At 35.5% G+C, this 22,763-nt stretch overlaps 1 protein-coding gene across 1 annotated transcript in view; it reads left to right on the forward strand.

Annotated features, from left to right (window-relative positions):
* LOC142342924 (uncharacterized) overlaps positions 1-22,763 on the forward strand; it is a 126,124-nt gene that overhangs the window by 97,393 nt on the left and 5,968 nt on the right. The window contains exon 8 of the mRNA XM_075394602.1: positions 16,750-16,904. Coding sequence (XP_075250717.1) covers positions 16,750-16,904 — 155 coding nt within the window. The remainder of the gene's footprint in view (positions 1-16,749; positions 16,905-22,763) is intronic.

Consider the following 22,763-nt stretch of genomic DNA (forward strand, 5'->3'; position numbering starts at 1 on the left):
AAATTGTTATTTGTTTTTGGCATTTGAAATTTTTGCCATTTGAGAAAAGGCAGGGTTCTGCTAGCCTGTTGTTTGTTTCATGGCATATGTAATGAAACAGCCCGTTTTTGAAGAAATTATGAGAAAAAGGAAATTGTGTGTATTTGTAATTTTTGCCTTTTCTGGAACATGTTTTTGAAATTTGTGTCAATTTCCTGCGTTTTGAGGAGAATGGAGGACTGAATTAATTTTTAAAGCGTACACCTGGGAGTTATATCGATTTCAGCAAGACAATTTTGCGTCTGAAATTTTGAAAACCCAGAATTTTTTAATGGTTTATTGAATTTTGTTATAATTTCACGCTTTTTTGTTTTCGTTGTTTTTGTCTCGCTTGTCTTATAGGTTTTAGGGAGGATTTGTGTTAGCTACCAGCTACCAGGTTTCATGTTCGCGCTTTTTGACGTTTTGGCTTAATAATCTTGGTTTTTAACTTCAAAATTATCTACAATTCAAAATCAATTATTTCTGTTTTTCTCTAATTTTCTGAAAGTTTAAAGTTTTGTCTTTGGTCCATATTGTTCTGATGGTCAAGTTCTGCTGTAACATTTCATACAATTCACGTGGTTGTATTTTAGGACATGTTTTGTTCTGTTATTTTACTTAATCAATCAGGTTTGTTCCACTTTACCCAATTTTGCAGCTTTTCGACATTTTGCTCGAGATATTGTTGACTTCTCTAGGCCAGTTTAAGGGTCTGCTCAAAGTGCTTTTGTGTAGCCGTCTCTCAGCAAAGCAATCTAAAATGAAGTGTCAGCTTCGAAAACAAGCTCAAAGCCGAGGGCGCTTATGCCCGAGGCTGCGCTCGAATGGCCGAAGGCTTCTCGGAACTATACTCTAACGTATTTAGACCCAAATTTTGCTGTTCAAAACTACGAGAGTTCATTTGAAATTTATAATTTTGAATTCTGCATATTTCATTTCGTTTCCGCATAATTCTGCATATTGCTCAGCTGATTGCTCATTTTATACCATTTTGTCAGCTTGAGTTCTGTGAGACAGTGTGAAAATTGACCGCAAAATTGACTAAGTTCGAAATCTAGTGTGATATCAAACGTAAATTCTTGAAATATGAGGGACGCTTGGAAAGGGTGGATTAATGCGTTCTTGCGTGATCAACTTTTAAAATTAGTGATCAAGGCTAACTTTTTAAAAGGCTGCCCTCATCTTCTCAGCAGGCTATTGTTGCGCTCCTATTATAAACCAAAAGGTTTGGTTTTTGTAAGATCTGTGCACACATTTTTCTATGACTTTGAGCTTTCAAAATGGGATAAAAATGTAACGCTCAGTGGGAATCATGTTTCGTTAGAAGTCCTGTCTTTAGAAGTCTTTCTACTGCTTATAGTGTTGAACCTGCTCGGAAGGCCTAATTTCAAGATGAAAAGATCATTTTTTTAATTTTTACGCGAAATTACAATTTTTCACATTTTATTGTCATTTTTTGTTTTTTAAGCTTGGTATAGACATAACGGTTTTCAAAGTTTTTTTTTGCAAGCCATTAGTCGTTTTCATGTCTATTTTTTGCGCTATATGTTTTGGTAATAAACTTAAAGACCCAAAATGGTGATTTTTGCAAGTTTTTCAAGTTTTTGAAAATTTTGGTTTGTTTGTTTTGTTTTTCCTATCTTTGGTTGTCAAAAAAACCTTTTCATGGCGTGATGATGAGTTACTGAATAGATTTTAAAGACCTTGAAACGGTTTTGCAGACATTAATATCAGTCAGTTTACCTACTTTTCATAAGTTTCCAATTTTTTTAAGTTTTTATGAAATTTAGTTTAATTTTTTTTTAGTGTAGGGGTCAAATGTACTTTTTATGGCACTAATATAGGTAACTGAATAGTCTATAGAAACAACTAATTGTTTATGAAGATTTTAGTATCACATCACGAGTTTTAGCAACCTTTTAATACAATTTGCAGTTTTCTCGTTTTAAATAAAATTTTGTCATTTTTGTCTCGACCTTTGTAGGCAAATAAATTTTTCTAGTTAGTTCAAAATTAAAATGAATAAAAGAGTAGCCTGTAGAAACGACAAGTCGGTTATATTGATAATAGTATCGCTAATTTCATCCGCTTTTCACGAAAATTTTTTGGGGTTTTTGAGTTTATTGGTCTTTAAAAAGCGGTGAAAGTTGAGGCTTGAAACAGTTGCTGGACAAACTCGTGATACCTTGAAATGGCTTTGAAGATATTAGATCTGGGATTTAAGCATTTTTCCAAATTTCTTTACATTTTTTCGATCTTTGGGCGAATGACACCTTTTTAGGGCTTAGACGCGTTACTCTATATCGTTTATTGAAAATTAAATTGTTTCGAAGTTATAATTAATATCATAAATTATGTCGAGTTTTTAATAATTTCTGAGTTTTCTCAAGGGTTTTGATTTTTTTTTTGTTTTCGAGTCTTTTTAACTTTAGATTCCAATGAATCATTTTAAGGAATGAAACCATTTTACAGAATGTTTTACAGGCCAAAAACTCTTCTCAAAACGTGTGTTTGGGTGCATGAATAAATTTAAATTGATGAAATTTGGCTTTCAGGATTTTATCTTGAGCTTTAGCTATGTCAATTTTTTTAGTTTCATCTAAATTTGTGAGACTGTTTGGCTGCCTTTTTTTTCAGTTGGTCTGCGGGTCAGGTAGAATAGTAATTTTTAGTTTCTCAATCAACTCTTTGGATTGTATTTCAGGCTTTTCCTGCTGTTTTTTTCTTATTTACTTCGTCGAATAAAAGTTTGTTTCGCTCTACCTCGTTTTGCAGCTTTTTGATATTTTGCGTGAAATCTTTTTGACATCTCTATGCTAGAAACAGGTTAAACCCATAACGCCATATTTCAGTTGTGAGTGGTTTTGCGGCGCTGTGACATCTTGTTTTCAAACGAAGTCGAAAGCAATTATTCTAACGGGTTGGTCTTTATGCAAAATTGTTGCTTGACTGTTTTTGCGCTTTTTTTAAGAAAAATCTGACTTCTTGAAGGATTTTTTAACACTTCAGCCCTTCAACATTGAGTGATTCAAGTTTCTTTCGTTCTGAAATCATGTTTGTTGATAAAAGCGATTGTAGCTGAGTGGTTAAGGTGTCAGACAGCCAACCTGGAGATCAGTGGTTGGTCGTTTTGCACCCATAAAACATTTTGAGCTATGCCCCTTTTTAAATTAAATTGCCCCTCCCTGTCGTTCGAGAAAATTTTGCCGATCTTAGTCTGCTTGTTTTTTTTTTGAAGTTGAGTGAGAAAGTGGTGTTTGAACGACTAGCTTTGCCTTTTAGCTAGTTTTTTTTTGTTCACTTGCAGCATTTCGACTTGCATTTTTAATGACCGCGCTCATCTTCTCAGCAGGCTATTATAGCCCTCCTATTTTTTACTTCGTCGAACAAAAATTTGTTTCGCTTTACCTCAGTTTGCCGCTTTTTCCACATTTTGCGTGAAACGGTATAAACGCATAACGCTCAATTTTAGATGATCGCTACTTGAAGTTTGTTCTTATAGGTCTTAGCTACCATTTCTAGTGCTTATTGGTATTGATACTAGCTCCCGTGCCCTATCATTAAGTAGCAAGTTGGTGTAACAACAAAATGAAATCAAAATAGTTTGCAATTTAAAAATTATTCTTACATCAATCAGTTTTTCTGTTTGTTTCCTGCCTGTCAGTCCCAATTGGTGTTATGGGAAATCAATGGCGGCTATTTTCCCGCAATCTGCCTGGTTTGTTTAGGTTATGCAGCAATCTATGCATGAAAATAAATGATGCAGTTGTAGTGTCTTTCCTGTGTTTCAACTTTGTTTTAATTAGTCTGTGTTACCAGGTCTAATATGTTTTGCTGATGCCTGTATCCCTTCATTATCAAACAGGACTACGAAATACAATCGAAATACCGCGCCTTTTTTTCATTTTTTTGTGAAACAACCCGTCTTTTCCTGTTCCTTTTTATGAAATTTGGCTTTCAGGATTTTATCTTGAGCTTTAGCTATGTCAATTTTTTTAGTTTCATCTAAATTTCTGAGACTGTTTGGCTGCCTTTTTTTTCAGTTGGTCTGCGGGTCAGGTAGAATAGTAATTTTTAGTTACTCAATCAACTCTTTGGTTTGTATTTCAGGCTTTTCCTGCTGTTTTTTTCTTATTTACTTCGTCGAATAAAAGTTTGTTTCGCTCTACCTCGTTTTGCAGCTTTTTGATATTTTGCGTGAAATCTTTTTGACATCTCTATGCTAGTCTCATTCTTCGATCATTCTGCTCAAAGTGCTTTTAAACAGCAATTGCTCATCAAAGCAATCAAAAATGAACAGAATCAGTATCAAAACCCGGAATCAAAGATAGAAACAGGTTAAACCCATAACGCCATATTTCAGTTGTGAGTGGTTTTGCGGCGCTGTCACATCTTGTTTTCAAACGAAGTCGAAAGCAATTATTCTAACGTGTTGGTCTTTATGCAAAATTGTTGCTTGACTGTTTTTGCGCTTTTTTTAAGAAAAATCTGTGACTTCTTGAAGGATTTTTTAACACTTCAGCTCTTCAACATTGAGTGATTCAAGTTTCTTTCGTTCTGAAATCATGTTTGTTGATAAAAGCGATTGTGAGTGGTTAAGGTAACCACTCACAATCGCTAACCATTGTAGCTGAGTGGTTAAGGTGTCAGACAGCCAACCTGGAGATCAGTGGTTGGTCGTTTTGCACCCATAAAACATTTTGAGCTATGCCCCTTTTTAAATTAAATTGCCCCTCCCTGTCGTTCGAGAGAATTTTGCCGATCTTAGTCTGCTTGTTTTTTTTTGAAGTTGAGTGAGAAAGTGGTGTTTGAACGACTAGCTTTGCCTTTTAGCTAGTTTTTTTTTGTTCACTTGCAGCATTTCGACTTGGATTTTTAATGACCGCGCTCATCTTCTCAGCAGGCTATTATAGCCCTCCTATTTTTTACTTCGTCGAACAAAAATTTGTTTCGCTTTACCTCAGTTTGCCGCTTTTTCCACATTTTGCGTGAAACGGTATAAACGCATAACGCTCAATTTTAGATGATCGCTACTTGAAGTTTGTTCTTATAGGTCTTAGCTACCATTTCTAGTGCTTATTGGTATTGATACTAGCTCCCGTGCCCTCTCATTAAGTAGCAAGTTGGTGTAACAACAAAATGAAATCAAAATAGTTTGCAATTTAAAAATTATTCTTACATCAATCAGTTTTTCTGTTTGTTTCCTGCCTGTCAGTCCCAATTGGTGTTATGGGAAATCAATGGCGGCTATTTTCCCGCAATCTGCCTGGTTTGTTTAGGTTATGCAGCAATCTATGCATGAAAATAAATGATGCAGTGGTAGTGTCTTTACTGTGTTTCAACTTTGTTTTAATTAGTCTGTGTTACCAGGTCTAATATGTTTTGCTGATGCCTGTATCCCTTCATTATCAAACAGGACTACGAAATACAATCGAAATACCGCGCCTTTTTTTCATTTTTTTGTGAAACAACCCGTCTTTTCCTGTTCCTTTTTATGAAATTTGGCTTTCAGGATTTTATCTTGAGCTTTAGCTATGTCAATTTTTTTAGTTTCATCTAAATTTCTGAGACTGTTTGGCTGCCTTTTTTTTCAGTTGGTCTGCGGGTCAGGTAGAATAGTAATTTTTAGTTTCTCAATCAACTCTTTGGTTTGTATTTCAGGCTTTTCCTGCTGTTTTTTTCTTATTTACTTCGTCGAATAAAAGTTTGTTTCGCTCTACCTCGTTTTGCAGCTTTTTGATATTTTGCGTGAAATCTTTTTGACATCTCTATGCTAGTCTCATTCTTCGATCATTCTGCTCAAAGTGCTTTTAAACAGCAATTGCTCATCAAAGCAATCAAAAATGAACAGAATCAGTATCAAAACCCGGAATCAAAGATAGAAACAGGTTGAACCCATAACGCCATATTTCAGTTGTGAGTGGTTTTGCGGCGCTGTCACATCTTGTTTTCAAACGAAGTCGAAAGCAATTATTCTAACGTGTTGGTCTTTATGCAAAATTGTTGCTTGACTGTTTTTGCGCTTTTTTTAAGAAAAATCTGTGACTTCTTGAAGGATTTTTTAACACTTCAGCTCTTCAACATTGAGTGATTCAAGTTTCTTTCGTTCTGAAATCATGTTTGTTGATAAAAGCGATTGTGAGTGGTTAAGGTAACCACTCACAATCGCTAACCATTGTAGCTGAGTGGTTAAGGTGTCAGACAGCCAACCTGGAGATCAGTGGTTGGCCGTTTTGCACCCATAAAACATTTTGAGCTATGCCCCTTTTTAAATTAAATTGCCCCTCCCTGTCGTTCGAGAGAATTTTTCCGATCTTAGTCTGCTTGTTTTTTTTGAAGTTGAGTGAGAAAGTCGTGTTTGAACGACTGGCTTTGCTTTTTAGCTAGTTTTTTTTGTTCACTTGCAGCATTTCGACTTGGATTTTTAATGGCCGCGCTCATCTTCTCAGCAGGCTATTATAGCCCTCCTATTTTTTACTTCGTCGAACAAAAATTTGTTTCGCTTTACCTCAGTTTGACGCTTTTTCCACATTTTGCCTGAAACGGTATAAACGCATAACGCCCAATTTTAGATGATCGCTACTTGAAGTTTGTTCTTATAGGTCTTAGCTACCATTTCTAGTGCTTATTGGTATTGATACTAGCTCCCGTGCCCTCTCAATAAGTAGCAAGTTGGTGTAACAACAAAATGAAAACAAAATAGTTTGCAATTTAAAAATTATTCTTACATCAATCAGTTTTTCTGTTTGTTTCCTGCCTTTCAGTCCCAATTGGTGTTATGGGAAATCAATGGCGGCTATTTTCCCGCAATCTGCCTGGTTTGTTTAGGTTATGCAGCAATCTATGCATGAAAATAATTGATGCAGTGGTAGTGTCTTTCCTGTGTTTCAACTTTGTTTTAATTAGTCTGTGTTACCAGGTCTAATATGTTTTGCTGATGCCTGTATCCCTTCATTATCAAACAGGACTACGAAATACAATCGAAATACCGCGCCTTTCATTTTTTTGTGAAACAACCCGTCTTTTCCTGTTCCTTTTTTATGAAATTTGGCTTTCAGGATTTTATCTTGAGCTTTAGCTATGTCAATTTTTTTAGTTTCATCTAAATTTGTGAGACTGTTTGGCTGCCTTTTTTTTCAGTTGGTCTGCGGGTCAGGTAGAATAGTAATTTTTAGTTTCTCAATCAACTCTCTGGATTGTATTTCAGGCTTTCCTGCTGTTTTCTTTTTTACTTCGTCGAATAAAAGTTTGTTTCGCTCTACCTCGTTTTGCAGCTTTTTGATATTTCGCGTGAAATCTTTTTGACATCTCTATGCTAGTCTCATTCTTCGATCATTCTGCTCAAAGTGCTTTTAAACAGCAATTGCTCATCAAAGCAATCAAAAATGAACAGAATCAGTATCAAAACCCGGAATCAAAGATAGAAACAGGTTGAACCCATAACGCCATATTTCAGTTGTGAGTGGTTTTGCGGCGCTGTCACATCTTGTTTTCAAACGAAGTCGAAAGCAATTATTCTAACGTGTTGGTCTTTATGCAAAATTGTTGCTTGACTGTTTTTGCGCTTTTTTTAAGAAAAATCTGTGACTTCTTGAAGGATTTTTTAACACTTCAGCTCTTCAACATTGAGTGATTCAAGTTTCTTTCGTTCTGAAATCATGTTTGTTGATAAAAGCGATTGTGAGTGGTTAAGGTAACCACTCACAATCGCTAACCATTGTAGCTGAGTGGTTAAGGTGTCAGACAGCCAACCTGGAGATCAGTGGTTGGCCGTTTTGCACCCATAAAACATTTTGAGCTATGCCCCTTTTTAAATTAAATTGCCCCTCCCTGTCGTTCGAGAGAATTTTTCCGATCTTAGTCTGCTTGTTTTTTTTGAAGTTGAGTGAGAAAGTCGTGTTTGAACGACTGGCTTTGCTTTTTAGCTAGTTTTTTTTGTTCACTTGCAGCATTTCGACTTGGATTTTTAATGGCCGCGCTCATCTTCTCAGCAGGCTATTATAGCCCTCCTATTTTTTACTTCGTCGAACAAAAATTTGTTTCGCTTTACCTCAGTTTGACGCTTTTTCCACATTTTGCCTGAAACGGTATAAACGCATAACGCCCAATTTTAGATGATCGCTACTTGAAGTTTGTTCTTATAGGTCTTAGCTACCATTTCTAGTGCTTATTGGTATTGATACTAGCTCCCGTGCCCTCTCAATAAGTAGCAAGTTGGTGTAACAACAAAATGAAAACAAAATAGTTTGCAATTTAAAAATTATTCTTACATCAATCAGTTTTTCTGTTTGTTTCCTGCCTTTCAGTCCCAATTGGTGTTATGGGAAATCAATGGCGGCTATTTTCCCGCAATCTGCCTGGTTTGTTTAGGTTATGCAGCAATCTATGCATGAAAATAATTGATGCAGTGGTAGTGTCTTTCCTGTGTTTCAACTTTGTTTTAATTAGTCTGTGTTACCAGGTCTAATATGTTTTGCTGATGCCTGTATCCCTTCATTATCAAACAGGACTACGAAATACAATCGAAATACCGCGCCTTTCATTTTTTTGTGAAACAACCCGTCTTTTCCTGTTCCTTTTTTATGAAATTTGGCTTTCAGGATTTTATCTTGAGCTTTAGCTATGTCAATTTTTTTAGTTTCATCTAAATTTGTGAGACTGTTTGGCTGCCTTTTTTTTCAGTTGGTCTGCGGGTCAGGTAGAATAGTAATTTTTAGTTTCTCAATCAACTCTCTGGATTGTATTTCAGGCTTTCCTGCTGTTTTCTTTTTTACTTCGTCGAATAAAAGTTTGTTTCGCTCTACCTCGTTTTGCAGCTTTTTGATATTTCGCGTGAAATCTTTTTGACATCTCTATGCTAGTCTCATTCTTCGATCATTCTGCTCAAAGTGCTTTTAAACAGCAATTGCTCATCAAAGCAATCAAAAATGAACAGAATCAGTATCAAAACCCGGAATCAAAGATAGAAACAGGTTAAACCCATAACGCCATATTTCAGTTGTGAGTGGTTTTACGGCGCTGTCACATCTTGTTTTCAAACGAAGTCGAAAGCAATTATTCTAACGTGTTGGTCTTTATGCAAAATTGTTGCTTGACTGTTTTTGCGCTTTTTTTTTTAGAAAAATCTGACTTCTTGAAGGATTTTTTAACACTTCAGCTCTTCAACATTGAGTGATTCAAGTTTCTTTCGTTCTGAAATCATGTTTGTTGATAAAAGCGATTGTGAGTGGTTAAGGTAACCACTCACAATCGCTAACCATTGTAGCTGAGTGGTTAAGGTGTCAGACAGCCAACCTGGAGATCAGTGGTTGGCCGTTTTGCACCCATAAAACATTTTGAGCTATGCCCCTTTTTAAATTAAATTGCCCCTCCCTGTCGTTCGAGAGAATTTTTCCGATCTTAGTCTGCTTGTTTTTTTTGAAGTTGAGTGAGAAAGTCGTGTTTGAACGACTAGCTTTGCTTTTTAGCTAGTTTTTTTTTGTTCACTTGCAGCATTTCGACTTGGATTTTTAATGGCCGCTTTCATCTTCTCAGCAGGCTATTATAGCCCTCCTATTTTTTACTTCGTCGAACAAAAATTTGTTTCGCTTTACCTCAGTTTGCCGCTTTTTCCAAATTTTGCGTGAAAGGGTATAAACGCATAACGCCCAATTTTAGATGATCGCTACTTGAAGTTTGTTCTTATAGGTCTTAGCTACCATTTCTAGTGCTTATTGGTATTGATACTAGCTCCCGTGCCCTCTCATTAAGTAGCAAGTTGGTGTAACAACAAAATGAAATCAAAATAGTTTGCAATTTAAAAATTATTCTTACATCAATCAGTTTTTCTGTTTCCTGCCTGTCAGTCCCAATTGGTGTTATGGGAAATCAATGGCGGCTATTTTCCCGCAATCTGCCTGGTTTGTTTAGGTTATGCAGCAATCTATGCATGAAAATAATTGATGCATTGGTAGTGTCTTCCTGTGTTTCAACTTTGTTTTAATTAGTCTGTGTTACCAGGTCTAATATGTTTTGCTGATGCCTGTATCCCTTCATTATCAAACAGGACTACGAAATACAATCAAAATACCGCGCCTTTTTTTCATTTTTTTGTGAAACAATCCGTCTTTTCCTGTTCCTTTTATGAAATTTGGCTTTCAGGATTTTATCTTGAGCTTTAGCTATGTCAATTTTTTTAGTTTCATCTAAATTTGTGAGACTGTTTGGCTGCCTTTTTTTTCAGTTGGTCTGCGGGTCAGGTAGAATAGTAATTTTTAGTTTCTCAATCAACTCTTTGGATTGTATTTCAGGCTTTTCGTGCTCTGTTTTTTTATTTACTTCGTCGAATAAAAATTTGTTTCGCTCTACCTCGTTTTGCAGCTTTTTGATATTTTGCGTGAAATCTTTTTGACATCTCTATGCTAGTCTCATTCTTCGATCATTCTGCTCAAAGTGCTTTTAAACAGCAATTGCTCATCAAAGCAATCAAAAATGAACAGAATCAGTATCAAAACCCGGAATCAAAGATAGAAACAGGTTAAACCCATAACGCCATATTTCAGTTGTGAGTGGTTTTGCGGCGCTGTGACATCTTGTTTTCAAACGAAGTCGAAAGCAATTATTCTAACGTGTTGGTCTTTATGCAAAATTGTTGCTTGACTGTTTTTGCGCTTTTTTTAGAAAAATCTGCGACTTCTTGGGTGATTTTTTAACACTTCAGCTCTTCAACATTGAGTGATTCAAGTTTCTTTCGTTCTGAAATCATGTTTGTTGATAAAAGCGATTGTGAGTGGTTAAGGTAACCACTCACAATCGCTAACCATTGTAGCTGAGTGGTTAAGGTGTCAGACAGCCAACCTGGAGATCAGTGGTTGGCCGTTTTGCACCCATAAAACATTTTGAGCTATGCCCCTTTTTAAATTAAATTGCCCCTCCCTGTCGTTCGAGAGAATTTTGCCGATCTTAGTCTGCTTGTTTTTTTTGAAGTTGAGTGAGAAAGTGGTGTTTGAACGACTAGCTTTGCTTTTTAGCTAGTTTTTTTTTTGTTCACTTGCAGCATTTCGACTTGGATTTTTAATGGCCGCGCTCATCTTCTCAGCAGGCTATTATAGCCCTCCTATTTTTTACTTCGTCGAACAAAAATTTGTATCGCTTTACCTCAGTTTGCCGCTTTTTCCAAATTTTGCGTGAAAGGGTATAAACGCATAACGCCCAATTTTAGATGATCGCTACTTGAAGTTTGTTCTTATAGGTCTTAGCTACCATTTCTAGTGCTTATTGGTATTGATACTAGCTCCCGTGCCCTCTCATTAAGTAGCAAGTTGGTGTAACAACAAAATGAAATCAAAATAGTTTGCAATTTAAAAATTATTCTTACATCAATCAGTTTTTCTGTTTGTTTCCTGCCTGTCAGTCCCAATTGGTGTTATGGGAAATCAATGGCGGCTATTTTCCCGCAATCTGCCTGGTTTGTTTAGGTTATGCAGCAATCTATGCATGAAAATAAATGATGCAGTTGTAGTGTCTTTCCTGTGTTTCAACTTTGTTTTAATTAGTCTGTGTTACCAGGTCTAATATGTTTTGCTGATGCCTGTATCCCTTCATTATCAAACAGGACTACGAAATACAATCGAAATACCGCGCCTTTTTTTCATTTTTTTGTGAAACAACCCGTCTTTTCCTGTTCCTTTTTATGAAATTTGGCTTTCAGGATTTTATCTTGAGCTTTAGCTATGTCAATTTTTTTAGTTTCATCTAAATTTGTGAGACTCTTTGGCTGCCTTTTTTTCAGTTGGTCTGCGGGTCAGGTAGAATAGTAATTTTTGGTTTCTCAATCAACTCTCTGGATTGTATTTCAGGCTTTTCGTGCTCTGTTTTTTTATTTACTTCGTCGAATAAAAATTTGTTTCGCTCTACCTCGTTTTGCAGCTTTTTGATATTTTGCGTGAAATCTTTTTGACATCTCTATGCTAGTCTCATTCTTCGATCATTCTGCTCAAAGTGCTTTTAAACAACCATTGCTCATCAAAGCAATCAAAAATGAACAGAATCAGTATCAAAACCCGGAATCAAAGATAGAAACAGGTTAAACCCATAACGCCATATTTCAGTTGTGAGTGGTTTTGCGGCGCTGTGACATCTTGTTTTCAAACGAAGTCGAAAGCAATTATTCTAACGTGTTGGTCTTTATGCAAAATTGTTGCTTGACTGTTTTTGCGCTTTTTTTAGAAAAATCTGCGACTTCTTGGGTGATTTTTTAACACTTCAGCTCTTCAACATTGAGTGATTCAAGTTTCTTTCGTTCTGAAATCATGTTTGTTGATAAAAGCGATTGTGAGTGGTTAAGGTGTCAGACAGCCAACCTGGAGATCAGTGGTTGGTCGTTTTGCACCCATAAAACATTTTGAGCTATGCCCCTTTTTAAATTAAATTGCCCCTCCCTGTCGTTCGAGAGAATTTTGCCGATCTTAGTCTGCTTGTTTTTTTTGAAGTTGAGTGAGAAAGTGGTGTTTGAACGACTAGCTTTGCTTTTTAGCTAGTTTTTTTTTGTTCACTTGCAGCATTTCGACTTGGATTTTTAATGGCCGCGCTCATCTTCTCAGCAGGCTATTATAGCCCTCCTATTTTTTACTTCGTCGAACAAAAATTTGTTTCGCTTTACCTCAGTTTGCCGCTTTTTCCACATTTTGCGTGAAACGGTATAAACGCATAACGCCCAATTTTAGATGATCGCTACTTGAAGTTTGTTCTTATAGGTCTTAGCTACCATTTCTAGTGCTTATTGGTATTGATACTAGCTCCCGTGCCCTCTCATTAAGTAGCAAGTTGGTGTAACAACAAAATCGAGATATAAGTTTGCCATTTTATCTAAGAAAAACGTTTTTTTTCCACTTGGGATTTGTTCAACCTGATATTAGTTTCTTAATTCACAGCAACCGTTCCTGACATGATAGTCATGATAAAGTTGGAAAGTTTCACTCAGGACTCCATTCACTGCTGGTTACGGTTAACTGACGATGTTCTATTTGGATTTTATGCGCGAAAAAAGTCATTTTTGGACAGTGTGACCTGATTACTTTTTTTTCGGTTAATCAATTTGGCTTTGATGCCTTTATGGTGAACGTAAATCGAGGGTTCTTTCTGTCGTCTCTTTTGAATCAATTGGTTGTCAAGTTTTATGGGCTCTAATTTTATCGTTTATTGACTGGACAGAAAGAACACTCTGTCATATATGTTCAAATGGAGTCTTGTTTAGTTTGCGTTAAAGTACTTTGAAGATAACTTTTTGAAGGAGTTTATGTGAAAAGAGATATTGTTCAAGATGTCGAGTTGACCTGTAAGTGGTTTTGTAAGAGGGGTCTCTCTTAAACAACTTTTTATTGTCTAATTTGGCATAATCTGGTTGGATTCACAGTTTACATAAGAACTTCGTGAATTCTACATGTTAAAGACTAAGTTCTACATGTAGCTTTGAAACCAAATTAATTAAATCAGCATAGTTTAGAGCTTAAGAGAAAGAGAGCTAAGAGGCTTAGAATACGCACAAGAGTTCAAAAAAATTACAAACATTTGAAGAAATAACAAACATTCAAAGAGCAAAACTGGTTGCTTAATTATATTTTAATTTGTGGTACTTAGATTACTTTTCATGTGCATGCAAATGAATTAGTAAATTCACATGAGTATTAATGCCAGTTAAATTTATTGAGCCGAGGATTGCCATTGGAGATTTCATGTGTGCATGTTTTCTAGACCAATTTAAACGAATACAATAAATGCAGTCGTATGCATTTTGATACTGACGTTTTTATTGCATAGTTTTAGTCTTCAGTTTCATTCTAGTCTTCAGTTTTGAACTATTTTATGTTTGAACCGCTGTTTTTTATGTAAACTAAAGTAACATTGGCATGCGAATACCACATATGAAGTCATGTTTTGCTAATGAATGCACAGAGTACGTTCAGTGTTTCTGTTCAAAAGTTATGCAAGCGTAGAATGTGTTGGTTTCAACTCAGCTGCCAACCTGTGTTCTAAGGATATGTACGTAGTATTGCACTCATAGCCCTCTGATTCTTCACTGTTTGTGTTCCAAGACTCTATAGTTAAGCTACAATACTATTTAAGGCATAACCTCATATTTGAAAATAAATGCAGCCTCAGTTTGGGTTGCAGCCGGATAAGTGGGTTCAGATAATTTGTTTCTTCCATTTTCATGCTTAGGAAGGCCTGTACACTTTCTGAGGACTAACTAACTAATAATTGAGATCTGGAATATGAGTTGATAGATGAGAACGAAGTCACTATAGTACCTTGAATAGTTCATTCCACTCAATGAGAAATTATGCTGTGCTGTCGCTTTGTTGTAATATGTTTTTGTTTGCTTCTTTGAGTGGATTTTTATCGCATGAGCTGTTGATTTTTTTGCCTAATCTTAAATCGTCTCATTTTTCGAATTTGAACAGATGAATTTGGTCTAGCAGTTGTTGAATGTAAGTGAAAATGTTTAGTAAAGAAGCTCATTCAGAGTAATGAATGCATTGAACGCCATTTATTTTCATGTTGCGCTCATGATGGCCTTTGAAAGTCAAAATTTTGGCGTAGATTAGCTGAGCAATTTGTCTATTTTAAATGGCTTTAAGCATACTGGATATCAAATTGGTTCAAGACCCGGTTGTTTTGCGATTTTACATGCATCCAATCGTTGCATAGGGAGCACGAGATGTTAATGCAGAGCTCTTCAATTCGAAGATGGTACATTCTTGTTGAATTGAGTCAGAAATGTCAGTGTGAAGTTATTGAGAGCTACAATAACAGCTGATATATGGATACTTTTACACAATCCATTAATTAATTTTGACTAATTCGACTACTTTTTGTTACTAGCACGAAGATAGAGTCCTGATAAATTGCTCTCAAACAAAGTGTTGATAGCCCTGCATTTTTTATGCGATTTTTCGATTGGCCGATTTTTCGGCTGGCCCTTTTGACTGTTTGTCCTCAAAAACGGGATAAACAGGTAGTGCTCGGGGGGCATTAAGTTCTCTTAGACCCCTAAGCCTTACTATACTCTAAAAATGCAATTCACCAAAATTGTTTTGAGGAGACAATTTCATGGTGTAGAGGGCCGTTCTTAATCTTAACATTTTGACCCCCTCAGTCACGCCATCCTCCCGCCTTTGCCCCCACCCCGCCCGCGCACCTTCCATTATTAAGCTAAAGATAGTTCCCCAAAACTGTAGGTAGCTATTGAGGAGGCCAATCGCTCGTCAGTCGTTTGAAAGCAATTCGCCCCACGTTAGTTGGTTATGTTTAATTGTAGTCTGCGGGTCTAGTAAATAAACCCCCATAGAAAAACTCCACTTAATTTAAGATAGGAAATAAACCCAAACATTAAAATTCGGCCGTGATAATTTTCCACGCGCCGCTAAGATATGACCATAGCCCGCAAGGCATGGCCCAACGTGGTTAATGCGCAGCTTTTTAATAGTCAAATCGGGGGTTCATTTCCGTGGGGGTTATTTAATATCTAAAAAGCTATTAAAAATTAGCTATTGTGTAAGGTTATGCTCAATTGTGTCTATTTTCAAAGGTTTTAAACGGTTTGTGATTTTGTCAGTCTATTCATATGCTTCTGGAGGTCTAATTTTTGGTTTTGTTAATGAGAACTTTTTGAACTGTAACTTAGATGTTTCTGTAACTCTGACTGATGTTTCCACAGAATTGAGTATTAGATTGACTCAGTCGACATACTTTTTGTCTAGACTTTTTTCTAGACTGGTTGTGAACACACTCTAGGTCAAGCGAGTTCAATAAAAAGAAATGGGATCAACTAAAAAAGCGCGGTCATTATGATAGGTTATCAAAGTTCATTAGGGGGAATGTAAATTGGTGTTAATATTGGTATTTAGCCTAATAGCCTTCATTTTAGAATCTGCATTCATTTTGGAATCTAAATGTCAAATCTAACTAAAACTAGAAACTTGACATAAAGGCTATTATCAATTATCTATTGGCTATTATCTATTGGCTCAATTATCTATTATCTATCTAAAGGCTATTATTATTATCTACTATAAAGGCTATTTATCAGTTTATTTTTTTGTTTTAATCTCAATGGACACGGAGGAGATCAAATGTTCATATTTTCCTGTAAGCTGCCGGGTATTGTTTTCTCTTCTTTTGGAGCATCTCGTACGTGAAACTGTTTAATCAGAAATTTAGTGGGATTCCTCGTTTTAGCCTGTTTCGTTTTCTTTACCTTTTAAAAATTATTTCTAGTCCAGATTTTTGGCCCAGGTACTACGATTGCTATGTTTGTGTTGGTAAGCCACTCGAATTATCAATTCACCTTGATTTGGAATATATCAGCCCATCAAAGATCAATTAAGTAACTGTTTTCAGAATTAGATAACCATTTATTTTCCATCCCTCGAATCTAATGTACTCAAGAGGCGGCAGTTCGCTACGAAAAGTCAAATAAAAATGGCACCGGAATTAGTGGTTTTTTTTCACTTAAAATTTTACTAGTGGCATATAAAAACCTCAAAGATCTCATTTGAACCGACCCCTTAGTGAATTTAGTCCCCCCCCCCCCCACTGAAGCAGACTGTTATAGATTTGAGCTCCCACTTGTTCGAGAGCAATTCTTGCGACGTTAGTCGGTTATATATTCAGTTTTCACTCAAAGACTATTATATGTTGATAACGGACGTTTTACCCTGAACAAAAATTGTATGGCTGTTTGTTCAGAATATCCGACTCAATTCAACGCAAAGTAGAGTCAAGTGGTTCGTTTGAGACTCTGAGCGATGCCAACCGTCCGAGTCAGCTGATAGAGAGGTACAGTGAACTGCTCTACTGTGAGTTGAGACCAGACGCCATGGACGCACTCGATGATATTGTGGGTTAGTGGCTCTTTCGCTCATTAGTAAAGAAAGTCAACCAACATTTATAAACATTTGAACCGTATTTATTGAAATGTAATCTGAAAGAATTTGTAAAACATTTCTGAACCGCAAGGTACTGAAACTTATTTGAACAATATATATGGCTGAGAAAGTGGCCCAATTTTGTAACTTGATTCAGATTTCCGTAGCGTGAAAATCCATTTTTCTTCTGCAAAAAATTGAAGCATCTACAAATTCTGTAATTGCTTTAAGCAACCATGAACGTTTTTTAAATGATTTATTTACCGGCGGATTTTGAACCATGAAATTCAAAACAATTATTGGACAATTATGTATAGACAAAATTTAAGCTCTGAGAATTAAATTTTTGGATGTTTAATAGCCGCCCTCATCTTCTCAGCCGGCTATTATTGCGCTCGTATTTTTTTTACTTCGTCAAACTTTTTTTCTCTTTACCATTTTGCCGCTTTTTCGACATTTTGCGTGAAATCTTTTTGACTTCTCTAGGCTAGTTTCTCTCTTCTCTCATTCTGCTAAAAGTGAATTTGAACATCAGTTGCTAAGCAAAGCAATTCAAAATGAACAGAGTCGGTATAAAAAATTGAAGTCAGAAATAGAAACGGGATAAACCCATAAAGCCCAATTTTAGGTGCCCGCTATTTGAACGTCGTTCCTATAAGTCTTAGTTACCACCTCTAATGCTTATTGGTGTTGATAGTAGCCCCTGTAGGCTCTCTCTAAGAAACAGAAGTATGTTCAACTACGAAATGCCATCAAAATAAATCGGACTTAAAAAATATCTTTGTACAAAAATCTTTTTTTTTTTTCAATATATTCTATTCGTTCAATCCCAATCATGCTTATTGGAATCAACGGCGGCTATTTTCCGGCAATCTGCCGGTTGTGTTTAATATTTTGTCTAATATTTCACTAAAACTTTTTAATGGATCTCAAAATTTTGAGCAATTATTATAGTCGTGTCTTTATGCAAAAAATTTGTTTGACCGTTTTGGCTTATCGAGTAATGTTTCTGGAGCTAATTTTTAATATTACTGCGTTGGTTTTAAAGAGATGGATACCGAGAAGCTCAAGAGAATCTATTAGTATTTTTTTAATTTGATGTTTAGGTTTTCATATTTGTTGTTTTAGCTGTCTCGTATATGTCCAGAAAGTTTTGTTATGACAAATTTTGGTGTTCTTGTTTTCCTTCTTTAGATAGAAAGTCTTGGTCTTCAATGTGCTGAGTGTAAACGCATATACATTTATTTTTTTGCCCCTTCTGTTTGGCTCTTAACTGTTTGACTGCTGATGTTCAATCGTTTTGATGATCAGTTCGGGGGTATTTAGTTATTCATCCTGTTTAATAGCCGCACAGCGATAGCTGGGGCTATTATTGGCCTTCTCTTGGTTTTTTTACAATTCAGAGAATTTGAATTGTATTGGGGCGCTGTCTTTTTTTAAGATCTGTTCACACATTTTCATGATTTTTGAAGTCAAATTGGAGTAGTGATTTTGGTCACGCCGAAACAGGAAATGGAGCGAAAAAGGGAGTGGTTTTGCGGCGTGAAGTTTTTTCGCTCTAATTTTAAAGTAGAGTGAGAAAACGGTGTTTGAACAAAAATTCGGTTTCTCAGTAGTGGTTTTTTGTTCATATGGCAATTTCACTCTGATTAATTGCTCTTGAACGCAGTTCATAGCAATTATAGTAAACGTGTGTGTCTTTTTTTATGCAAAATTTTCGCTTGACGGTTTTGACTTTTCGAGTGACTTTTACGCCCTTGACTTTTTGAATTTCGCGTGATCTAAAATTCTCTCTCAATCACAATTTCAAGCAGCTGAACTCAATTGGCGGCAATTTAATACTAAAAGGCAAATAAAAAATGCGCCGAAACTGGTGTCATTTTTTTTTACTTTAAATCTTAATAGTGGTATATGTTAACCTCTAATGTGGTTATTTGATGCCCACTATAGAACTTCCTAGTCCCATTTAAGCCTACCTCATCTTCTCAGCCGGCTCTTATAGCGCTCCTATTTTTTTTACTTCGTCGAATAAAAAAATGTTTGCTTTACCTCATTTTGCCGCCTTTTCAACATTTTGCGTGAAATCTTTTTGACTTCTCTAGGCTAGTTTCTCTCTTCTCTCATTCTGCTAAAAGTCATTTTGAACATCAGTTGATCAGCAAAGCAATTCAAAATGAACAGATTTAGTACAAAAATGGATGTCAGAAATAGAAACGGGATAAACCCATAAAGCCCAATTTTAGATGCCCGCCATTTGAACGTCGTTCCTATAAGTCTTATTTACCATCTCTAATGCTTATTGTTATTGATGGTAGCCCCTGTAGCCTCTCTCTAAAACAGAAGTTTGTTCAACCACGAAATGCCATCAAAATAAATCGGACTTAAAAAAATGTTTTCGTACAAAAATCTTTTTTTTCAATATCTGTTATTTCAATCATTTGAAATATTGGAATCAACGGCGGCTATTTTCCGTCAATCTACCGGGTATGTTTCGATTTTTTTGATGGGTTTTTTCTAAATAGTTTCCCCAATCCATTCACAGCTCATTCTAGGCCTTTTTTGTTCGAATAAAATTTTCATTTCGCGCTAGTGGTTTTTTCACATGCGGCATTTTGACATTGATTTTCTGTTTTTTTTCTGATTTTTTTAAAAATAGTTTTCTCAATTCACTCATAGTCCATTCTAGGTTTATTTTTTCTGTTTAGTCAATGAAAATTCTTTGAATTGTACGTCACGACTTGTCCTGCTATGTTTTTTTTATTTCGTTGTCGCGATTTTTGTTACGACCATATGACGTCACAACTACTTCAAATCTGCTTTTTGTTCTATCGTTCATGCAACTTCAACTGAAGTGCGTGCGTGACGTCATTTTTCGCTCTTAGTGGAGCGAGTTTTTTGTTCATTTGCGTGATTAAATTTTTGGTCACACGTGACTTACCTCACTCTCAAAAATGACTTCCTCACTTTGAAATTGACTTTTATTTACTTTAATTCTAAGAGATAATGTCAAATTGGTGTGTGTCGCTCTAAATTAAGGTTATATGAGAGCAGCTATTAGAGGCAGCAAAAACTTATACAGATTTTTAATCAAAATATAACATCAGCCTTCAATGAAAAGACGAATTTTTTTGGTCTGTCTTTCTTACTTTTTTTGAGACTGCAGATCTACAAAGCTATTGCTGCTGTTTTCTGACAATCTGCCAGCTATGTTCTTTGGATTCTATTGCAGGTCTAGCCCTGCTATATATTTTTTAATTTACCTTTCAATCACGTTCTTACAATCGAAGAATTGGATTGTATGGGGGCTCTCTGTCTTTTGCAAGAGGTATTCACACATTTTCAATGAATTTGATCTTTTAAAACGGGATAAACAGATAAGGCCCATAAAGTTTCATTAGAGCTCCAAAACTGACTTTAGTAGTCCTTCAAGTGCTTAGAATTTGCAGCTGCTGGGAAGACCATATTTCCAGGTTAAAAGGTCATTTTCAGATTTTTTGAGCCCAAATTGGTGCAATTTTTAACGGTTGTCAATTTTTCTCGTGTTTTGTAGGATTAGTCTTGAATTGACGTTTGACACAGTTGATAATGGTTGTTTGCAAGATGTAAATACTTTTTATAACCTTTTTCTTAGCTATATGTTTTAGTACTGCAAATATAAACAGGCAAAATGATACTAATTTTTGCAAATTTGTAGTTCTAAAATTTGTCATTTTTTTTAGTTTTCCCTGCCTCAGAGGCTAGGTAATCTTCTCTAGGGTCTGATAATAGATTACTGCATAATGTTTTTGGATATCGAAATGTTTTCAACATTTTTGTATCACAAATGTTTGCAATTTTTTAAATAATATTTTGAATTTTTTTCAAGTTTTTGAAAATCTTCTTGTTCTATCGTTCATGCAACTTCAACTGAAGTGCGTGCGTGACGTCATTTTTCGCTCTTAGTGGAGCGAGTTTTTTGTTCGTTTGCGTGATTAAATTTTTGGTCACACGTGACTTACCTCACTCTCAAAAATGACTTCCTCACTTTGAAATTGACTTTTATTTACTTTAATTCTAAGAGATAAGGTCAAATTGGTGTGTGTCGCTCTAAATTAAGGTTATATGAGAGCAGCTATTAGAGGCAGCAAAAACTTATACAGATTTTTAATCAAAATATAACATCAGCCTTCAATGAAAAGACGAATTTTTTTGGTCTGTCTTTCTTACTTTTTTTGAGACTGCAGATCTACAAAGCTATTGCTGCTGTTTTCTGACAATCTGCCAGCTATGTTCTTTGGATTCTATTGCAGGTCTAGCCCTGCTATATATTTTTTAATTTACCTTTCAATCACGTTCTTACAATCGAAGAATTGGATTGTATGGGGGCTCTCTGTCTTTTGCAAGAGGTATTCACACATTTTCAATGAATTTGATCTTTTAAAACGGGATAAACAGATAAGGCCCATAAAGTTTCATTAGAGCTCCAAAACTGGCTTTAGTAGTCCTTCAAGTGCTTAGAATTTGCAGCTGCTGGGAAGACCATATTTCCAGGTTAAAAGGTCATTTTCAGATTTTTTGAGCCCAAATTGGTGCAATTTTTAACGGTTGTCAATTTTTCTCGTGTTTTGTAGGATTAGTCTTGAATTGACGTTTGACACAGTTGATAATGGTTGTTTGCAAGATGTAAATACTTTTTATAACCTTTTTCTTAGCTATATGTTTTAGTACTGCAAATATAAACAGGCAAAATGATACTAATTTTTGCAAATTTGTAGTTCTAAAATATGTCATTTTTTTTAGTTTTCCCTGCCTCAGAGGCTAGGTAATCTTCTCTAGGGTCTGATAATAGATTACTGCATAATATTTTTGGATATCGAAATGTTTTCAACATTTTTGTATCACAAATGTTTGCAATTTTTTAAATAACATTTTGAATTTTTTTCAAGTTTTTGAAAATCTTTGGATTTTGTTCAATTTGCCTCAACGGCCACCTCCTCTAGGGTTTGTGAAATTTTTAATTTTAAGTATTGGTCATAAACCTCATTCAAGAGTTGTGCGTGGGTTAGTTTCTCAACTTACGATATTTAAGTTTTAGTTTGTTTTTTATTCAATTCTTTGTATTGTATTTCAAGACTTGTCCTGCTATGTTTTCTTGTATTACACAAGTCGCTTCTGACTGACCTCTTTCACTGTTTCAACTGAATGGATTTAAATTTCTTATGCATTAAATTACACAATGTAGTGAATGCAATCAAAAGAACGAGAGCAAAATCAAAAACGATATGAATTGATTAAGTCCTGGCACTGAGACTTAGCGATTAAAGTTTAGTGCATTATTTTTTATCAAAGTTCCTTAGAGTATTTTGTGAACTGTTTTGGTATTAGAAATAAGCCTGTTGTCTTGAATTTAGAATTCTTTCAAATAAAGTTACGAAATATAGTTAATGCGGTTGGGTGCAAAATCAGAAGAAACGCGATAAAACTATGAAGTTTGGTTATCAAGTAATGATTGTTCATAAGGCTGTCAGAGTTCATTAGAGCAATTTGTAGCTGGCATTTGTATTAACAGCCCACAGGTGAGAAGTTGAATAAAAATATAGGGTTGTAATCTAACTTGAAACGCTTACCAAATTAGAACAATTTTTGACACATAAAAAAGAAAATCAATTTATATCTTACTTCTTTTTCTGTTTCAATCCAGCTGTGCCTAAGAGGGTAATCGATAGCTATTTTCCGGCAATCTACTGGCAATATTTTGGGTTATAGTGAACTTTTTAGTGCAACTTTTTGCTTGATTTGACTTCGTCCTCAAAGATTTCAAACTGGTTAAGTGCAAGAGTTTTGGACTTTTACAGT

Source organism: Convolutriloba macropyga, chromosome 7, assembly GCF_964194025.1.
Source record: "Convolutriloba macropyga chromosome 7, txConMacr16.3, whole genome shotgun sequence".
Taxonomy (NCBI): domain Eukaryota; kingdom Metazoa; phylum Xenacoelomorpha; order Acoela; family Convolutidae; genus Convolutriloba; species Convolutriloba macropyga.